Source organism: Eutrigla gurnardus, assembly GCF_963514095.1.
Source record: "Eutrigla gurnardus genome assembly, chromosome: 13".
NCBI lineage: Eukaryota > Metazoa > Chordata > Actinopteri > Perciformes > Triglidae > Eutrigla > Eutrigla gurnardus.
Genome location: NC_139936.1, coordinates 1,123,216 through 1,139,294, shown reverse-complemented (window position 1 = coordinate 1,139,294; position 16,079 = coordinate 1,123,216). Strand labels below are relative to the sequence as shown.

Genomic DNA, 16,079 nt, shown 5'->3' with positions numbered 1-16,079 from the left:
CTTTGGACAAAAGCATCTGCTAAATGCCCTAAATGTAAAAATGTTATGTAAATTTTCCCTCTCTGGATGGGACATTCTGGTGTAAAAACAAAGATGGAACAATCAATAAACAGGCAGCCGTCCGGCAGCAACATCCATCATCCTGATGGGGGTCCATCCGTTGTCTGTCGTCTGTCCCGACAAGGGTCTGTCCAATCCACGTGTCATGCTGGGGATGCGAATTGGCGGCATAAAACTTTACTGATGTGAAGTTAAGATCAAGATGAAAGCTGAGTTGGAAGACGGTGCTGGAATATTGCCAATAATTATTTATGAATAATTACCATCTTGGAATACCGATGATGGGGCAGAAACAACATACATTGATACATAATGTGCTATTTCTGAGCTTAAAAAGAGATGAGTATAGAAGGAGAGGTGGGCTGAAACCACATTTCAAAACCAACAGCGTGGGATGTGCTGCCCTTTGATTTGTTGATATCCAGGTTGATAAGCTTCAAAAAGTAAAGAGATGTGGTGACCTTCATGTAGAGAAGTGTGTATAAAAGCTGCTCTGTCCTCTAGTTCAGCAACTCTTCACAGAGAAGATCCTTCTTCAGCAGGTTGGTTACGACTCTCCTCTCTGCTCTCTCCACATCTTCTCTCCTTCCTCTTGTGCTCTGTTCCCTTCACCACTGTAAGTCATCTGTCTCTCTCCTTTAGAAGCTCCATCATCATCATCATCATCATCATCTCCACCACCAACATGCTGGCAGCATCTCTGCTCGTTTGTGCCATGATGGCCTTGGTTTCAGCTGACGGTGAAGGTGAGTATCTCTGTTCAACTTCATCTGTGGAGCTTTCACAGCCGTGAGAGGAAAGATACATGGTACACAGATATATGTTCAGATACACATACATGTGCTGATACACAGATACATGCAGATACACATGACAGATTGATGTGGACATTAAAGAAGGGGACTTGCAATGATGACCTGCTGCCGTCAGATTCTACAGCTTCACCTGTTTGCTGTTAAATTCATATATTACACAGCCCACTATTCTCTGTTTGTCTTCATAGCTGTTGCAACCGGCGCCCCAGCCATCGACGCCCCAGCTGCCAACGACACAGCCACTGATGCCCCAGCCACAAAGGACACAGCCACCGATGCCCCAGCCACCAACGACACAGCCGATGCCCCAGCCACCAACGACACAGCCACCGATGCCCCAGCCACCAACGACACAGCCACCAACGACACAGCCACCATCGCCCCAGCCACCAACGACACAGCCACCGATGCCCCAGCCACCAACGACACAGCCACCATCGCCCCAGCCACCAACGACACAGCCACCGATGCCCCAGCCACCAACGACACAGCCACTGATGCCCCAGCCACTGACGCCCCAGCCAATGACGCCCCAGCCAGAGATATTTTAGTGGTTGCTAGCCAATCAGGCTCACACAAGCTCGAGACCATGGAAATATAAAATGTTTCACCAGTCCTGATATGCTGTTTTTCACTCAAATTCATAGTGCCACTAACTGGTAACAGGAAGTTAAAGCTCAGAATTTGTGAAATTAAATTAAACTACAAATCTTCTAGGAACATATTGTGTCGGGGTCTAGATCCAAAACTATGACAAACCCAGATCATGTAGTACCCCCCCTTAAGGGAAGGATCCCAGACGTCACAACTGTCTATACATGTGTAACACATTATGTATGGGATTCCACTTGCATTGTATTGGAAATGTATTTTTGGGAGTTTAGTGGCTCAACATCGCCCTCTTTCAGTGGCAGTTTATGAATGCCAAGTGCACGTTAGAAACGCTGCCAGTTAATGAGAGGTGCGATCGAGGTGAGTTGCAAAGTGCAGCACTGTATACAGTTATCGTGTATTTATGTCAATATTCTCTCTTGTATGAATATACGTACTGTGGTTATTGAAGATGTTAATGTGCAAGCTATGAGTGAGTCATGGCACTTGTAGGTGCTGGAATGTTCATTTAATGGCGTAAACACAATTTTTCTGTTAGCTTGTTAGCCTCGGTGCTAACATTAACTTGCGGTTCTGTTGTAGTGTGCTGTATGTGACCAGAGCATATTCTGTTCCTGTCCAGTTTGTCCAGAATAAATGGTGTCACGAACTGCAACACAAGCCTCCTGGCCATCATTAAACACAACGCAGAGTCGAGGGGTTGGTCCAGCCAGCTACAACAAAGTGTAGTTGAACCTGGTTACACATGAAAAGTACAGGAGGGTGGGCAGAGGGGGTCTCTAGGAGGGAATAGGGATACGCAAGGCAGTTGGGAGGGGCCTGGAGGCGGCCGGGCAGGAGGGCAGTAAAGCAGACGGGGCCGCTCAGGAGACCGGGCAGTGGGTGACCAAGCTGATGGGGCCACTCAAGAGGCTAGGCAGGAGGTCAAGACCGGGCAGGAGGTTGACTAAGAGGCTCCGGGGAGGCAGGAACTGGAGACAGCTGAGGTTCCACCAACGCAGGAAATTAAGCCTTCTCCTTGTCCTCCCTCCCCGGGCCAAGTGGCGGGGGTAAAAAGGGGTTGGACACAAAAGCAGGATTGGACAAAAAAAGGCAAACATATTTATTAAACTGACAAAACACAGTCTAAAAACGGAGGAAGGCCACGAGGCTGAAAGACAGCATTCAAAAACAAAACACTACTTTCACGGTTCTGCCGGGGCAGTTCGGGGTTACTGTTTTGTGTGTTTTCCCCGTGTCTGTTTTCCCCCTCCTTCCTCTCCCTCACCGGCTCCTCATCGGGGTGTGTCCAGTGGGCGTGTCGGTGGTCGAGGCGGAGCGGCTCACCTGTTCTCCATTCAACTCATCAGCTTCCAGCCTATTTAACCCTGGTCTCTCCACCACTTTAACGCCAGATGATTCCGTCCCTACGGTGATGTAGTTACGCTCCGTATCGCTAAACCTTTGCTGGTCTACATGCTTCTGTGTACCGTAGTTTTCTCCGCTAAGGCCTGTTGTTTGGCTTGCCTGCCTGCTCGTCACCTTGGCTGCCAACTGCCCAACTGCCCGCACGGCCAAGTCATCCGCACCAGCTCTCTGCACCCATTACCTGTTGTTAATAAACATTTTACCTGCCGCTCCGCCTCCCTGTCTCTCAGTCCGGGTCCACAAACAAAACACAACAACTATAACACAAAACCAATAGAAAGACACAGGAAGGCTGGACAGGAACACGAGTGCATCTACAGGAACCAGTCTAGTGCAACATGGAAGGGTAACGAACACAATGATCTGACAAGGAGACAGGGGAAACACACATACTATATACACAAGGAGGCAGGAAGCTGACGAGGAACAGGTGAAACACATTATGGCAGGTAGGTAATCAATCAAGAGAGTGGATGAATCAAGACACCCGAGCTGCGTTTCAATAACAGTTTGAGTCGCCCTCGCTCACTTGCCCTAAGCACTTGCCCTCGGGAGAATCCCCGCCGCCATCTTAAGGGCTGTTCCATTTCCCTGAACAGCTGAAGTGAACTCCGTGAGATCGACCCTTGAGGGCTGAGTGATCGAGTGAACAACGATGGCCACTTCAGAGCTGTATATCACCCACAATGCATTGCAGTGGTGCACGAAAAATATGTCCATGCGGTGGCGATAATGAACCTCAAACACCATTGTCTGCTGTCTATTCACCACCAAGGAAGAAGAAGAAAGAAGAAAGAAGAAAGTAGAAAATGAATTCAATTTAATTAATTTTCTTAAATTGTGCAGTTAGACTGTCTGTTGCAGAGTTATGGCAGAGCCCACCGTTTACAAGTGTAAGTATATAAGCCGACGTATTGCCATCAAGCGCAGAATACGTCTTCGTCTCAATGAAATGAGTCTCCGCATATTTTGTGTAATTTGGAATAGGCAGTATAGCACTACTCCAACAACGTGTGGTTGATCCATGATTGTCTGGGCTGTTAGTGAACGAGGGCAGATGTGTTCCATTTACCTCTTTCACTCCCCCTCCGCCCTCTTTCCCTCCGCCCTCCAAGTGGCCTCCGTGTGACGTCATAGCAAGGGCTGAGGGCAAGTGAGCGAGGGCGACTCAAACTGTAATTGAAACGCAGCCCAGAAACAACACGGACCAGGAAATATACAACAGGAAACCACACAGGAGACACAAACTACATAATAAAACAGAAACCTATGAAAACCCCAGCTCATATGACAGATGGTGTATTACACCAGATGTTGTCCTTGCAGGGTCCCGAGCTGCGTTTCAATAACGGTTTGAGTCGCCCTCGCTCACTTGCCCTAAGCACTTGCCCTCGGGGGAATCCCCGCCGCCATCTTAAGGGCTGTTCCATTTCCCTGAACAGCTGAAGTGAACTCCGTGAGATCGACCCTTGAGGGCTGAGTGATCGAGTGAACAACGATGGTCACTCCAGAGCTGTATATCACCCACAATGCATTGCAGTGGTGCACGAAAAATATGTCCATGCGGTGGCGATAATGAACCTCAAACACCATTGTCTGCTGTCTATTCACCACCAAGGAAGAAGAAGAAAGAAGAAAGTAGAAAATGAATTAAATTAAATTCATTTTCTTAAATTGTGCAATTAGACTGTCTGTTGCAGAGTTATGGCAGAGCCCAACGTTTACAAGTGTAAGTAAATAAGCCGACGTATTGCCATCAAGCGCAGAATACGTCTTCGTCTCAATGAAATGAGTCTCTGCATATTCTGTGTAATTTGGAATAGGCAGTATAGCGCTACTCCAACAACGTGTGGTTGATCCATGATTGTCTGGGCTGTTAGTGAACGAGGGCAGGTGTGTTCCATTTACCTCTTTCACTCCCCCTCCGCCCACTTTCCCTCCGCCCTCCAAGTGGCCTCCGTGTGACGTCATAGCAAGGGCTGAGGGCGAGTGAGCGAGGGCGACTCAAACTGTTATTGAAACGCAGCTCTGGTCTCTGCCCACGCCGTAACTCAACATGTGGGCTGAGAGCTAATATTTGGTGCTGTCTTGTCAACAAAGTGCATTTTTTTAGATTAAAAAAAGTTTTTCCATCAGGAGTTGGTGAAAATTAACAGAGGATATTTAACTTTAAGATGGACACATGAACAATCATGTTCATGTTGAATGTGGAAATTAACAACTGTACACTAACAAGTCCAACATAACTTGTTCACAGCTTGTTTCTGCTGAAAACAAATGGACAAAATATCAGTTTCTGCAGATTTAAAGTCCGCCTGAAGACCCTTCCCCCTATTTGTGCTGCTTGAATTAACTTCCAGCTGTGGTATTTTCACTGAGGGAATTTTTCTTTGACTCATGATAGCAAAACATGGTCCGACTGTAGCAGAAACTACCACAGAGGAGGTTTAGAGCCCTTTGCTAGATGTTTATATCAGAGCTGTCTAAATCAACGCATAAACATGTGACGAATTTGTGGAATTAAAGCATTAATTTTTTAATGCATTAATGTTGTAAGTCGCTTTGGACAAAAGCATCTGCTAAATGCCCTAAATGTAAAAATGTTATGTAAATTTTCCCTCTCTGGATGGGACATTCTGGTGTAAAAACAAAGATGGAACAATCAATAAACAGGCAGCCGTCCGTCAGCAACATCCATCATCCTGATGGGGGTCCATCCGTTGTCTGTCGTCTGTCCCGACAAGGGTCTGTCCAATCCACGTGTCATGCCGGGGATGCGAATTGGCGGCATAAAACTTTACTGATGTGAAGTTAAGATCAAGATGAAAGCTGAGTTGGAAGACGGTGCTGGAATATTGCCAATAATTATTTATGAATAATTACTATCTTGGAATACCGATGATGGGGCAGAAACAACATACATTGATACATAATGTGCTATTTCTGAGCTTAAAAAGAGATGAGTATAGAAGGAGAAGTGGGCTGAAACCACATTTCAAAAACAACAGCGTGGGATGTGCTGCCCTTTGATTTGTTGATATCCAGGTTGATAAGCTTCAAAAAGTAAAGAGATGTGGTGACCTTCATGTAGAGAAGTGTGTATAAAAGCTGCTCTGTCCTCTAGTTCAGCAACTCTTCACAGAGAAGATCCTTCTTCAGCAGGTTGGTTACGACTCTCCTCTCTTCTCTCTCCACATCTTCTCTCCTTCCTCTTGTGCTCTGTTCCCTTCACCACTGTAAGTCATCTGTCTCTCTCCTTTAGAAGCTCCATCATCATCATCATCATCATCATCATCATCTCCACCACCAACATGCTGGCAGCATCTCTGCTCGTTTGTGCCATGATGGCCTTGGTTTCAGCTGACGGTGAAGGTGAGTATCTCTGTTCAACTTCATCTGTGGAGCTTTAACAGCCGTGAGAGGAAAGATACATGGTACACAGATATATGTTCAGATACACATACATGTGCTGATACACAGATACATGCAGATACACATGACAGATTGATGTGGACATTAAAGAAGGCGACTTGCAATGATGACCTGCTGCCGTATGATTCTACAGCTTCACCTGTTTGCTGTTAAATTCATATATTACACAGCGCACTATTCTCTGTTTGTCTTCATAGCTGTTGCAACCGGCGCCCCAGCCATCGATGCCCCAGCTGCCAACGACACAGCCACTGATGCCCCAGCCAGCAAGGACACAGCCACCGACGCCCCAGCCACCAACGACACAGCCACCGATGCCCCAGCCACCAACGACACAGCCACCGATGCCCCAGCCACCGATGCCCCAGCCACCAACGACACAGCCACCATCGCCCCAGCCACCAACGACACAGCCACCGATGCCCCAGCCACCAACGACACAGCCACCATCGCCCCAGCCACCAACGACACAGCCATCGATGCCCCAGCCACCAACGACACAGCCACCAACGACACAGCCACTGATGCCCCAGCCACTGACGCCCCAGCCACTGACGCCCCAGCCAGAGATATTTTAGTGGTTGCTAGCCAATCAGGCTCACACAAGCCCGAGACCATGGAAATATAAAATGTTTCACCAGTCCTGATATGCTGATTTTCACTCACATTCATAGTGCCACTAACTGGTAACAGGAAGTTAAAGCTCAGAATTTGTGAAATTAAATTAAACTACAAATCTTCTAGGAACATATTGTGTCGGGGTCTAGATCCAAAACTATGAAAAACCCAGATCATGACAGTACCCCCCCTTAAGGGAAGGATCCCAGACGTCACAACTGTCTATACATGTGTAACACATTATGTATGGGATTCCACTTGCATTGTATTGGAAATGTATTTTTGGGAGTTTAGTGGCTCAACATCGCCCTCTTTCAGTGGCAGTTTATGAATGCCAAGTGCACGTTAGAAACGCTGCCAGTTAATGAGAGGTGCGATCGAGGTGAGTTGCAAAGTGCAGCACTGTATACAGTTATCGTGTATTTATGTCAATATTCTCTCTTGTATGAATATACGTACTGTGGTTATTGAAGATGTTAATGTGCAAGCTATGAGTGAGTCATGGCACTTGTAGGTGCTGGAATGTTCATTTAATGGCGTAAACACAATTTTTCTGTTAGCTTGTTAGCCTCGGTGCTAACATTAACTTGCGGTTCTGTTGTAGTGTGCTGTATGTGACCAGAGCATATTCTGTTCCTGTCCAGTTTGTCCAGAATAAATGGTGTCACGAACTGCAACACAAGCCTCCTGGCCATCATTAAACACAACGCAGAGTCGAGGGGTTGGTCCAGCCAGCTACAACAAAGTGTAGTTGAACCTGGTTACACATGAAAAGTACAGGAGGGTGGGCAGAGGGGGTCTCTAGGAGGGAATAGGGATACGCAAGGCAGTTGGTAGGGGCCTGGAGGCGGCCGGGCAGGAGGGCAGTAAAGCAGACGGGGCCGCTCAGGAGACAGGGCAGTGGGTGACCAAGCTGATGGGGCCACTCAAGAGGCTAGGCAGGAGGTCAAGACCGGGCAGGAGGTTGACTAAGAGGCTCCGGGGAGGCAGGAACTGGAGACAGCTGAGGTTCCACCAACGCAGGAAATGAAGCCTTCTCCTTCTCCTCCCTCCCCGGGCCAAGTGGCGGGGGTAAAAAGGGGTTGGACACAAAAGCAGGATTGGACAAAAAAAAAGGCAAACATATTTATTAAACTGACAAAACACAGTCTAAAAACGGAGGAAGGCCACGAGGCTGAAAGACAGCATTCAAAAACAAAACACTACTTTCACGGTTCTGCCGGGGCAGTTCGGGGTTACTGTTTTGTGTGTGTTTTCCCCGTGTCTGTTTTCCCCCTCTTTCCTCTGCCTCACCGGCTCCTCATCGGGGTGTGTCCAGTGGGCGTGTCGGTGGTCGAGGCAGAGCGGCGCACCTGTTCTCCATTCAACTCATCAGCTTCCAGCCTATTTAACCCTGGTCTCTCCACCACTTTAACGCCAGATGATTCCGTCCCTACGGTGATGTAGTTACGCTCCGTATCGCTAAACCTTTGCTAGTCTACATGCTTCTGTGTACCGTAGTTTTCTCCGCTAAGGCCTGTTGTTTGGCTTGCCTGCCTGCTCGTCACCTTGGCTGCCAACTGCCCAACTGCCCACACGGCCAAGTCATCCGCACCAGCTCTCTGCACCATTACCTGTTGTTAATAAACATTTTACCTGCCGCTCCGCCTCCCTGTCTCTCAGTCCGGGTCCACAAACAAAACACAACAACTATAACACAAAACCAATAGAAAGACACAGGAAGGCTGGACAGGAACACGAGTGCATCTACAGGAACCAGTCTAGTGCAACATGGAAGGGTAACGAACACAATGATCTGACAAGGAGACAGGGGAAACACACATACTATATACACAAGGAGGCAGGAAGCTGACGAGGAACAGGTGAAACACATTAGGGCAGGTAGGTAATCAATCAAGAGGGTGGAGGAATCAAGACACCAGAAACAACACGGACCAGGAAATATACAACAGGAAACCACACAGGAGACACAAACTACATAATAAAACAGAAACCTATGAAAACCCCAGCTCATATGACAGATGGTGTACTATACCAGATGTTGTCCTTGCAGGGTCCAGGGCCCTCATTTATAAAACTGTGCGTAGGATCCTTACTAAAAGTGTACGTACGGCAAAAAGCCAAAGTTTGCGTGCGCCAAAAAAAAATCCGATTTATAAAACTGTGCGCACGCAAGCTGTACGCAATGTTCCCTTTATAAATCCCAAATCACCAACAAGTGTGCGCACCTGGGTTCCCGCCCTGTACACGCCCACATTTTACTATATTAATGAGCCGGCATGCAATCATTTTCGTGTGGTGAATCACGGCGACAGGTCAGAGAAAGACGAAGAAGCGGAACTTTTCCGAAGCTGAAGTGGAGACACTTGTTGGGGAGGTGGAGGCCCGAAAAATAATTTTATTTAGTGGCCACAGCAGCGGGATCACTAACAAAAAGAAGCAGTGCGAGTGGCAACGCATTGCTTCTTCGGTCAACGGCGTCAGTGGGACGGAGCGGACGGTGGCAGAACTAAAAAAAAAGTGGTCCGATCTGAAGGTAAATGACATCTGTCTGCTCCTTTACCAACATGTATTTAATGTATTGCTTGAGTATTTGAGGAAGGTTGACTTTGATGCGATTTATTTTAAATGTGAGAATTAATGTCATTCATGCAAGGTGGAAGCCAAGAAAAATTTGGCCTCCAACCGAAGGAGCGTGGCTGCAACTGGTGGGGGGCCAAGCACACCTGCGCTCACTTCACTCCACCGCACAATTGCTGGCATAATTGGGGAGGCCAGCGTGTCCGGGATTGTGTCCGAAAAGGAGGGAGACACAGACGCGACTGAGACCAGAGGTATAAGGGTAAACAGATTTTATACTTTTATTGTAAATAAAAAACACACAACGTTAAATAGTTTGTCCTTCCGTTTGCAGCGTTGGGCGTAGAGGAGGGTGACTGTGAGGAGGGTGACTGTGAGGAGGGTGACAGCGAGGACGGTGACGAGCCCTCGGCACAGCGTCCGGGTCCGGCACAAAACAGCGTGCCAAGCAGCAGCGCACCCCGGGCGCATGGCACACGCGGTCGGGTGCTCACTGATGCCGTCCTGCAAATGCAGCAAGACACAACAACTGCAATTAACAACGTTGCTGATGAGCTAAGACAAATGCGCAGTGTGTTGCAAGAAATTGCCATGTTAATAAAAGAATCCGTTAAAAAATAAACATTGATTGTTCTTCCTTACCTTACAAACGCCGCATGACATCCTCGCGGATTCTTGCGCCCCGTTGATACCCCTCCAATCTTGCAGGGGGCTGTGGCTCGGGGTCATCATGCTGGGGGGGAGGGGGGAGGTCAGGAGGAAGAGGGATGCCGTTCCTCAGGGCCAAGTTATGCAAAACTGCACACACCCTGATTATTTTGCACACTTTTACAGGGTGGTAGAGTAGTCGGCCTCCTGAGGCATCCAGCGCTCTCCATCTGCTTTTCAGGAGGCCAATGGCACGCTCCACGACTGAGCGCGCACGAGCGTGGCACTCGTTGTAGTGCATTTCCTCTGCTCTCTGGTGGTTTAAAAACGGGGTGAGGAGCCAGCGTCTTAGGGGGTAGCCACTGTCCCCTGCAGGTTACAGTTGATGCATAAATATAGGGTTCCTCAGGACGAAGGGTTACAATTTCTTCATGTTAAACTCATCAAGAAGCCAGCCATCACGTCCTGCGCCTGCCTGCAGTCTGTTCCCTACACTGCTGTGTGTCAATATGAATGAATCATGTGTTGAGCCAGGCCAGCGTGCCACAATGTTGGTTAGGGTCATATTCGAGTCGCATATGACTTGTACATTAATCGAGTGTACATTTTTTCGATTAACATACACGAACTCGTTCTCATATGGAGCCCTTATTGCAATATGAGTGCAGTCAATTGCACCGATTACATTAGGGAAACCGGACATTGCTGCGAATTGCATTTTAATTTCGGCCTGTTCTTGCACAGTGTAGAAAAAAACGGATATATCTATGACTCATATTATTAATTCCGTCCAAAACGGCAGGCATTAATCTGCTCAGGGATGGCTGTGATATACCAGACCTATAGAATTGGATTAAAAAGAAATATATTAGATCAAAAGGTCTTAATGAAATTGATTATATATAATATGTATGTAAAACACGTACCTGTCTGTCAATTCCCGCTGGAAACATCCGGTTGCCAGGAACCCCAGAGTCGTCAGGACCTGAATCTGCACCGGAATGGCATGGTTCCGGCGTGTCGCCCTCTCTAATACTGGGCCCAATTCAGCACATAGTTCCAAGAGCAAGGCTCTAGGGAATCTAAAACGGCTTATTAGCCAGTCATCATCATGGGCCAGCAAGTCATTACGGTCCCGGAAAACTCGTCCTCTCCTGATTCTGCCATTGGCATAGTCCTCCAGCAGTGCCAGCAATGCCATCATGCAGCATTATGCACTGGGGTCACTGTAGTATTTATAGGTTTACAGCAATTAGAGTGATTGTTTACACCTTGCCAATTAATTGGTGGTATTTCCCACCCCGAGATGCAATTTGAACAAAAGTGTAATAGGCGAACACGTTTATTCATGCCGGTTTGTTATGGACAGAATTATAGTAAGGACTGATAACGAGGATAAAGTGTAACAATTATACGATGGCGTAGTGGCTGTATTTATGTGTTGATGACATATGCACAGTAAATAAGGAGAATATTTCGTTATTCCCGCTGTGTTCTACAGTGATCTAATGGGGGGTAGTGTTGTATCCTGTATTACATGCAGTCGGGCCGTCTCCTCCTCCTCCTCCTGCGGTGACAGCGCTGATTCAATATTTCGAAATGATTTGGATTTACGATACGAGTTGGATTTTAAAAGACGGTGTTTATGAAAAAATATCACTCGGTAAAAGCGTCAAAAACACTGCTGGAGTTCATCATGATAACGCGGATCTAACGTATGATATGGAGTGAAATTAAATGTGTGCGAGTCATCAAAAATATATAGTTCTTCTCACGTTTACTTCCTACAATCTGACATCTGTATCGCTGATTCCCCTCCAGTCTCCAGAATGTGCGTACCGGTACGCATGCCTCAGAGTTTGCTTACAGGTACGCACACTTCCCCGTCAAGTTTGTTTTTTATAAATCACAACATTTGCGTGGAAAGTGGCGTACGCACGTTTCCAGCCCCGTTTTGTGCGTACGCAAGCTTTATAAATGAGGGCCCTGGTCTCTGCCCACGCCGTAACTCAACATGTGGGCTGAGAGCTAATATTTGGTGCTGTCTTGTCAACAAAGTGCATTTTTTTTAGATTAAAAAAAGTTTTTCCATCAGGAGTTGGTGAAAATGAACAGAGGATATTTAACTTTAAGATGGACACATGAACAATCATGTTCATGTTGAATGTGGAAATTAACAACTGTACACTAACAAGTCCAACATAACTTGTTCACAGCTTGTTTCTGCTGAAAACAAATGGACAAAATATCAGTTTCTGCAGATTTAAAGTCCGCCTGAAGACCCTTCCCCCTATTTGTGCTGCTTGAATTAACTTCCAGCTGTGGTATTTTCACTGAGGGAATTTTTCTTTGACTCATGATAGCAAAACATGGTCCGACTGTAGCAGAAACTACCACAGAGGAGGTTTAGAGCCCTTTGCTAGATGTTTATATCAGAGCTGTCTAAATCAACGCATAAACGTGTGACGAATTTGTGGAATTAAAGCATTAATTTTTTAATGCATTAATGTTGTAAGTCGCTTTGGACAAAAGCATCTGCTAAATGCCCTAAATGTAAAAATTGTATGTAAATTTTCCCTCTCTGGATGGGACATTCTGGTGTAAAAACAAAGATGGAACAATCAATAAACAGGCAGCCGTCCGGCAGCAACATCCATCATCCTGATGGGGGTCCATCCGTTGTCTGTCGTCTGTCCCGACAAGGGTCTGTCCAATCCACGTGTCATGCTGGGGATCCGAATTGGCGGCATGAAACTTTACTGATGTGAAGTTAAGATCAAGATGAAAGCTGAGTTGGAAGACGGTGCTGGAATATTTCCAATAATTATTTATGAATAATAACTATCTTGGAATACCGATGATGGGGCAGAAACAACATACATTGATACATAATGTGCTATTTCTGAGCTTAAAAAGAGATGAGTATAGAAGGAGAGGTGGGCTGAAACCACATTTCAAAAACAACAGCGTGGGATGTGCTGCCCTTTGATTTGTTGATATCCAGGTTGATAAGCTTCAAAAAGTAAAGAGATGTGGTGACCTTCATGTAGAGAAGTGTGTATAAAAGCTGCTCTGTCCTCTAGTTCAGCAACTCTTCACAGAGAAGATCCTTCTTCAGCAGGTTGGTTACGACTCTCCTCTCTTCTCTCTCCACATCTTCTCTCCTTCCTCTTGTGCTCTGTTCCCTTCACCACTGTAAGTCATCTGTCTCTCTCCTTTAGAAGCTCCATCATCATCATCATCATCATCTCCACCACCAACATGCTGGCAGCATCTCTGCTCGTTTGTGCCATGATGGCCTTGGTTTCAGCTGACGGTGAAGGTGAGTATCTCTGTTCAACTTCATCTGTGGAGATTTAACAGCCGTGAGAGGAAAGATACATGGTACACAGATATATGTTCAGATACACATACATGTGCTGATACACAGATACATGCAGATACACATGACAGATTGATGTGGACATTAAAGAAGGCGACTTGCAATGATGACCTGCTGCCGTATGATTCTACAGCTTCACCTGTTTGCTGTTAAATTCATATATTACACAGCCCACTATTGTCTGTTTGTCTTCATAGCTGTTGCAACCGGCGCCCCAGCCATCGATGCCCCAGCCACCAACGACACAGCCACCGATGCCCCAGCCACCAACGACACAGCCACCAACGACACATTCACCGATGCCCCAGCCACCAACGACACAGCCACCGATGCCCCCGCCACCAACGACACAGCCACCGATGCCCCAGCCACCAACGACACAGCCACCAACGACACAGCCACCGATGCCCCAGCCACCAACGACACAGCCACCAACGACACAGCCACCGATGCCCCAGCCACCAACGACACAGCCACCAATGACACAGCCACCAACGACACAGCCACCATCGCCCCAGCCACCAACGACACAGCCATCGATGCCCCAGCCACCAATGCCACAGCCACCGACGCCCCAGAAACCGTTGCCCCAGGTACTGACGCCGCAGCCACCAACGACCCAGTCACTGACGCCCCAGCCCCTTCTTGTCCCGATGGTTGGAATGAGTTCAACGGTCGCTGTTTCAACTTCATGCCAAAAAAACAGTTGTGGGTCGATGCTGAGGTAATCAATGAAACTCCTACACAGTTTGCTGTTGACTCATCAGCATTTTCCTCTGACTTGGTGTCTCCATCTCCACCTTTCATTTCCATGTTCATTCAAAATATTTTTAATGTGAAATTCAAGGACACTGTTTAAATTATCCAGTCATTAAAATAAGATTTTTACCAAATGGGGAGAAAATTTGAGACTTGAAAACGAGTGTCAACCACAAATTTTATATTGCTTGATATTTGAGCCAAACCTCCGTCCACCTGCTTGAGGAGACCATGACATGTGCAGCATCAGAGTTCAGCTTTACATCTGTCTGTCCATCTCCTCTGTAGAAACACTGCAGGTCCCTGAATGCAAACCTTGCATCGGTACACAGCACCGAAGAGGAGAACTTCATTCTGGGAATGATCAGAGCACAGACTTCAGAAAACCCAGAAGTCTGGCTTGGAGGCTCTGACTACCAAGAGGTACTTCATCACTAGCTTTTGCAATTCCTGATAAAGTGACACTTTAACATATTTTGTCTTCTGTGATCTAGAGCAAAGTTTGGCGCTGGACTGATGACTCATTGTTTACCTATACATCCTGGTGTTCAGGAGAACCCAACAGTGTCGACGGCAACCAGGCTTGTCTTCAGATGAATTTTGGAGGTAAATCACAACATACATCTGAACAATCAATGTTTTTTTTGTTTGTTTTTGTTTTTACTTAACTATTGAAAGGAGGAGTTTGTTGAAGTACAAAAATTGCACTTTTACTTGAAAATGGCTGTACCATACCTGTAAGAGGCTTCTTGTGCGTTACACCTGACTGCCAAAAACTTCGCTTTTTTATAATTATTTAGCACGCACTATTGAACAATTTTGAAAAATACGTATGCAGAATTAATGTATCAGGCTTTTTAGGTGTTTTCCACTTATAACTTCCTCATCCGTATGGTGAAAATATCGGTCTTTTGCATCACTGATATCTGATATCTTCTGCTGAGATGCTGAAGCCCTGACTGTGTTTGTTGTGTTCACAGGTTCAACCTGCTGGGACGATGAAGATTGTACGGCATTTCGTGCATCCGTCTGTGGCAAGGCCATGGAGTAACTCCTGAGCTGACAGTGTGAATGTCTTTGTGTCATCACGTCTGTATGTTCTCTGATTGGCTGCAATGCTGCTCATCAGATGACATCAACAGAGGACTTCTCCTTTGCTCTTTACTAAGAAGAATCTTAAGTTTTGATGCACAATAAAAACTCTGGAACATTTAAACACAGTCTCTGATTCTTTTGTACAATCTTTCACCTCAAAGAGCAGGTTCTATACTTCGATTAAGGTTCTGCATAATTTTAAGGTGAAAATGTATGGTCACAGACAGACAAATAGTTGATGCATTATTAAAAGGGGCGGGGGAACTCACTTCAAGGAAGCAGTTAGTCTTTGCTGACAAGACTCTACAACAAACAGGTCCCGGGTTATGAAAGAGGCGTGGCTAAAGTGTAGTGGGCAGGAGTAATCATCAATATGGGAATGAATGTGTGATCAGGACTGAAGATTTTGATAACTTTTTAGTGGTTAGGTGTTAAGAATCGCAATCAATCTGTGAGGGTTTATTCTTTCGAAATTTGTAGAGGGAGGTATCGAGCACCTTTGACACACCCAAGCACAAAAACGATATATAACACATTTAAGCATTTTTAATGGGTGTGCCAAGTTTCCAGGCCAGTTTTCTCAGCGAACAGTTTTCTGAGAAGCATACATTCAAATGACCATAACTCAAAATGCCCCAAGGTCGACTTGTTCCTGGTTTTGCCGTGGCTGG

At 46.4% G+C, this 16,079-nt stretch overlaps 1 protein-coding gene and 2 long non-coding RNA genes across 3 annotated transcripts; all 3 read left to right on the top strand.

Moving 5' to 3' along the window:
- Positions 1-563: 563 nt before the first annotated feature.
- LOC311022965 lies at positions 564-1,412 on the top strand. Its single transcript, XR_014598162.1, has 3 exons — positions 564-602; positions 703-800; positions 1,367-1,412. It is a non-coding gene; the product is annotated as an uncharacterized lncRNA (long non-coding RNA).
- Positions 1,413-6,036: 4,624 nt separating this feature from the next.
- Positions 6,037-6,884, top strand: LOC311022966. Its single transcript, XR_014598163.1, has 3 exons — positions 6,037-6,056; positions 6,157-6,260; positions 6,845-6,884. It is a non-coding gene; the product is annotated as an uncharacterized lncRNA (long non-coding RNA).
- Positions 6,885-13,279: 6,395 nt separating this feature from the next.
- Positions 13,280-15,514, top strand: LOC311022963 (type-2 ice-structuring protein-like). The gene is made up of 6 exons (XM_084024594.1): positions 13,280-13,293; positions 13,394-13,488; positions 14,148-14,278; positions 14,602-14,736; positions 14,808-14,919; positions 15,294-15,514. Exons 2-6 carry the CDS (start codon positions 13,434-13,436, stop codon positions 15,362-15,364), a joined length of 504 nt encoding a protein of 167 aa, XP_083880720.1. The 5' UTR covers positions 13,280-13,293; positions 13,394-13,433; the 3' UTR covers positions 15,365-15,514.
- The last annotated feature ends 565 nt before the right edge of the window (positions 15,515-16,079 follow it).

What these genes read in the sequence shown, in the direction of transcription:
- LOC311022963 (XM_084024594.1), top strand. Translation starts at nt 13,434, where the DNA reads ATGCTGGCAGCATCTCTGCTCGTTTGTGCCATGATGGCCTTGGTTTCA. An exon ending in AGTTGTGGGTCGATGCTGAG is followed by an intron (nt 14,279 to 14,601) that starts GTAATCAATGAA and finishes TCTCCTCTGTAG; the next exon opens with AAACACTGCAGGTCCCTGAA. An exon ending in GAGGCTCTGACTACCAAGAG is followed by an intron (nt 14,737 to 14,807) that starts GTACTTCATCAC and finishes TCTGTGATCTAG; the next exon opens with AGCAAAGTTTGGCGCTGGAC.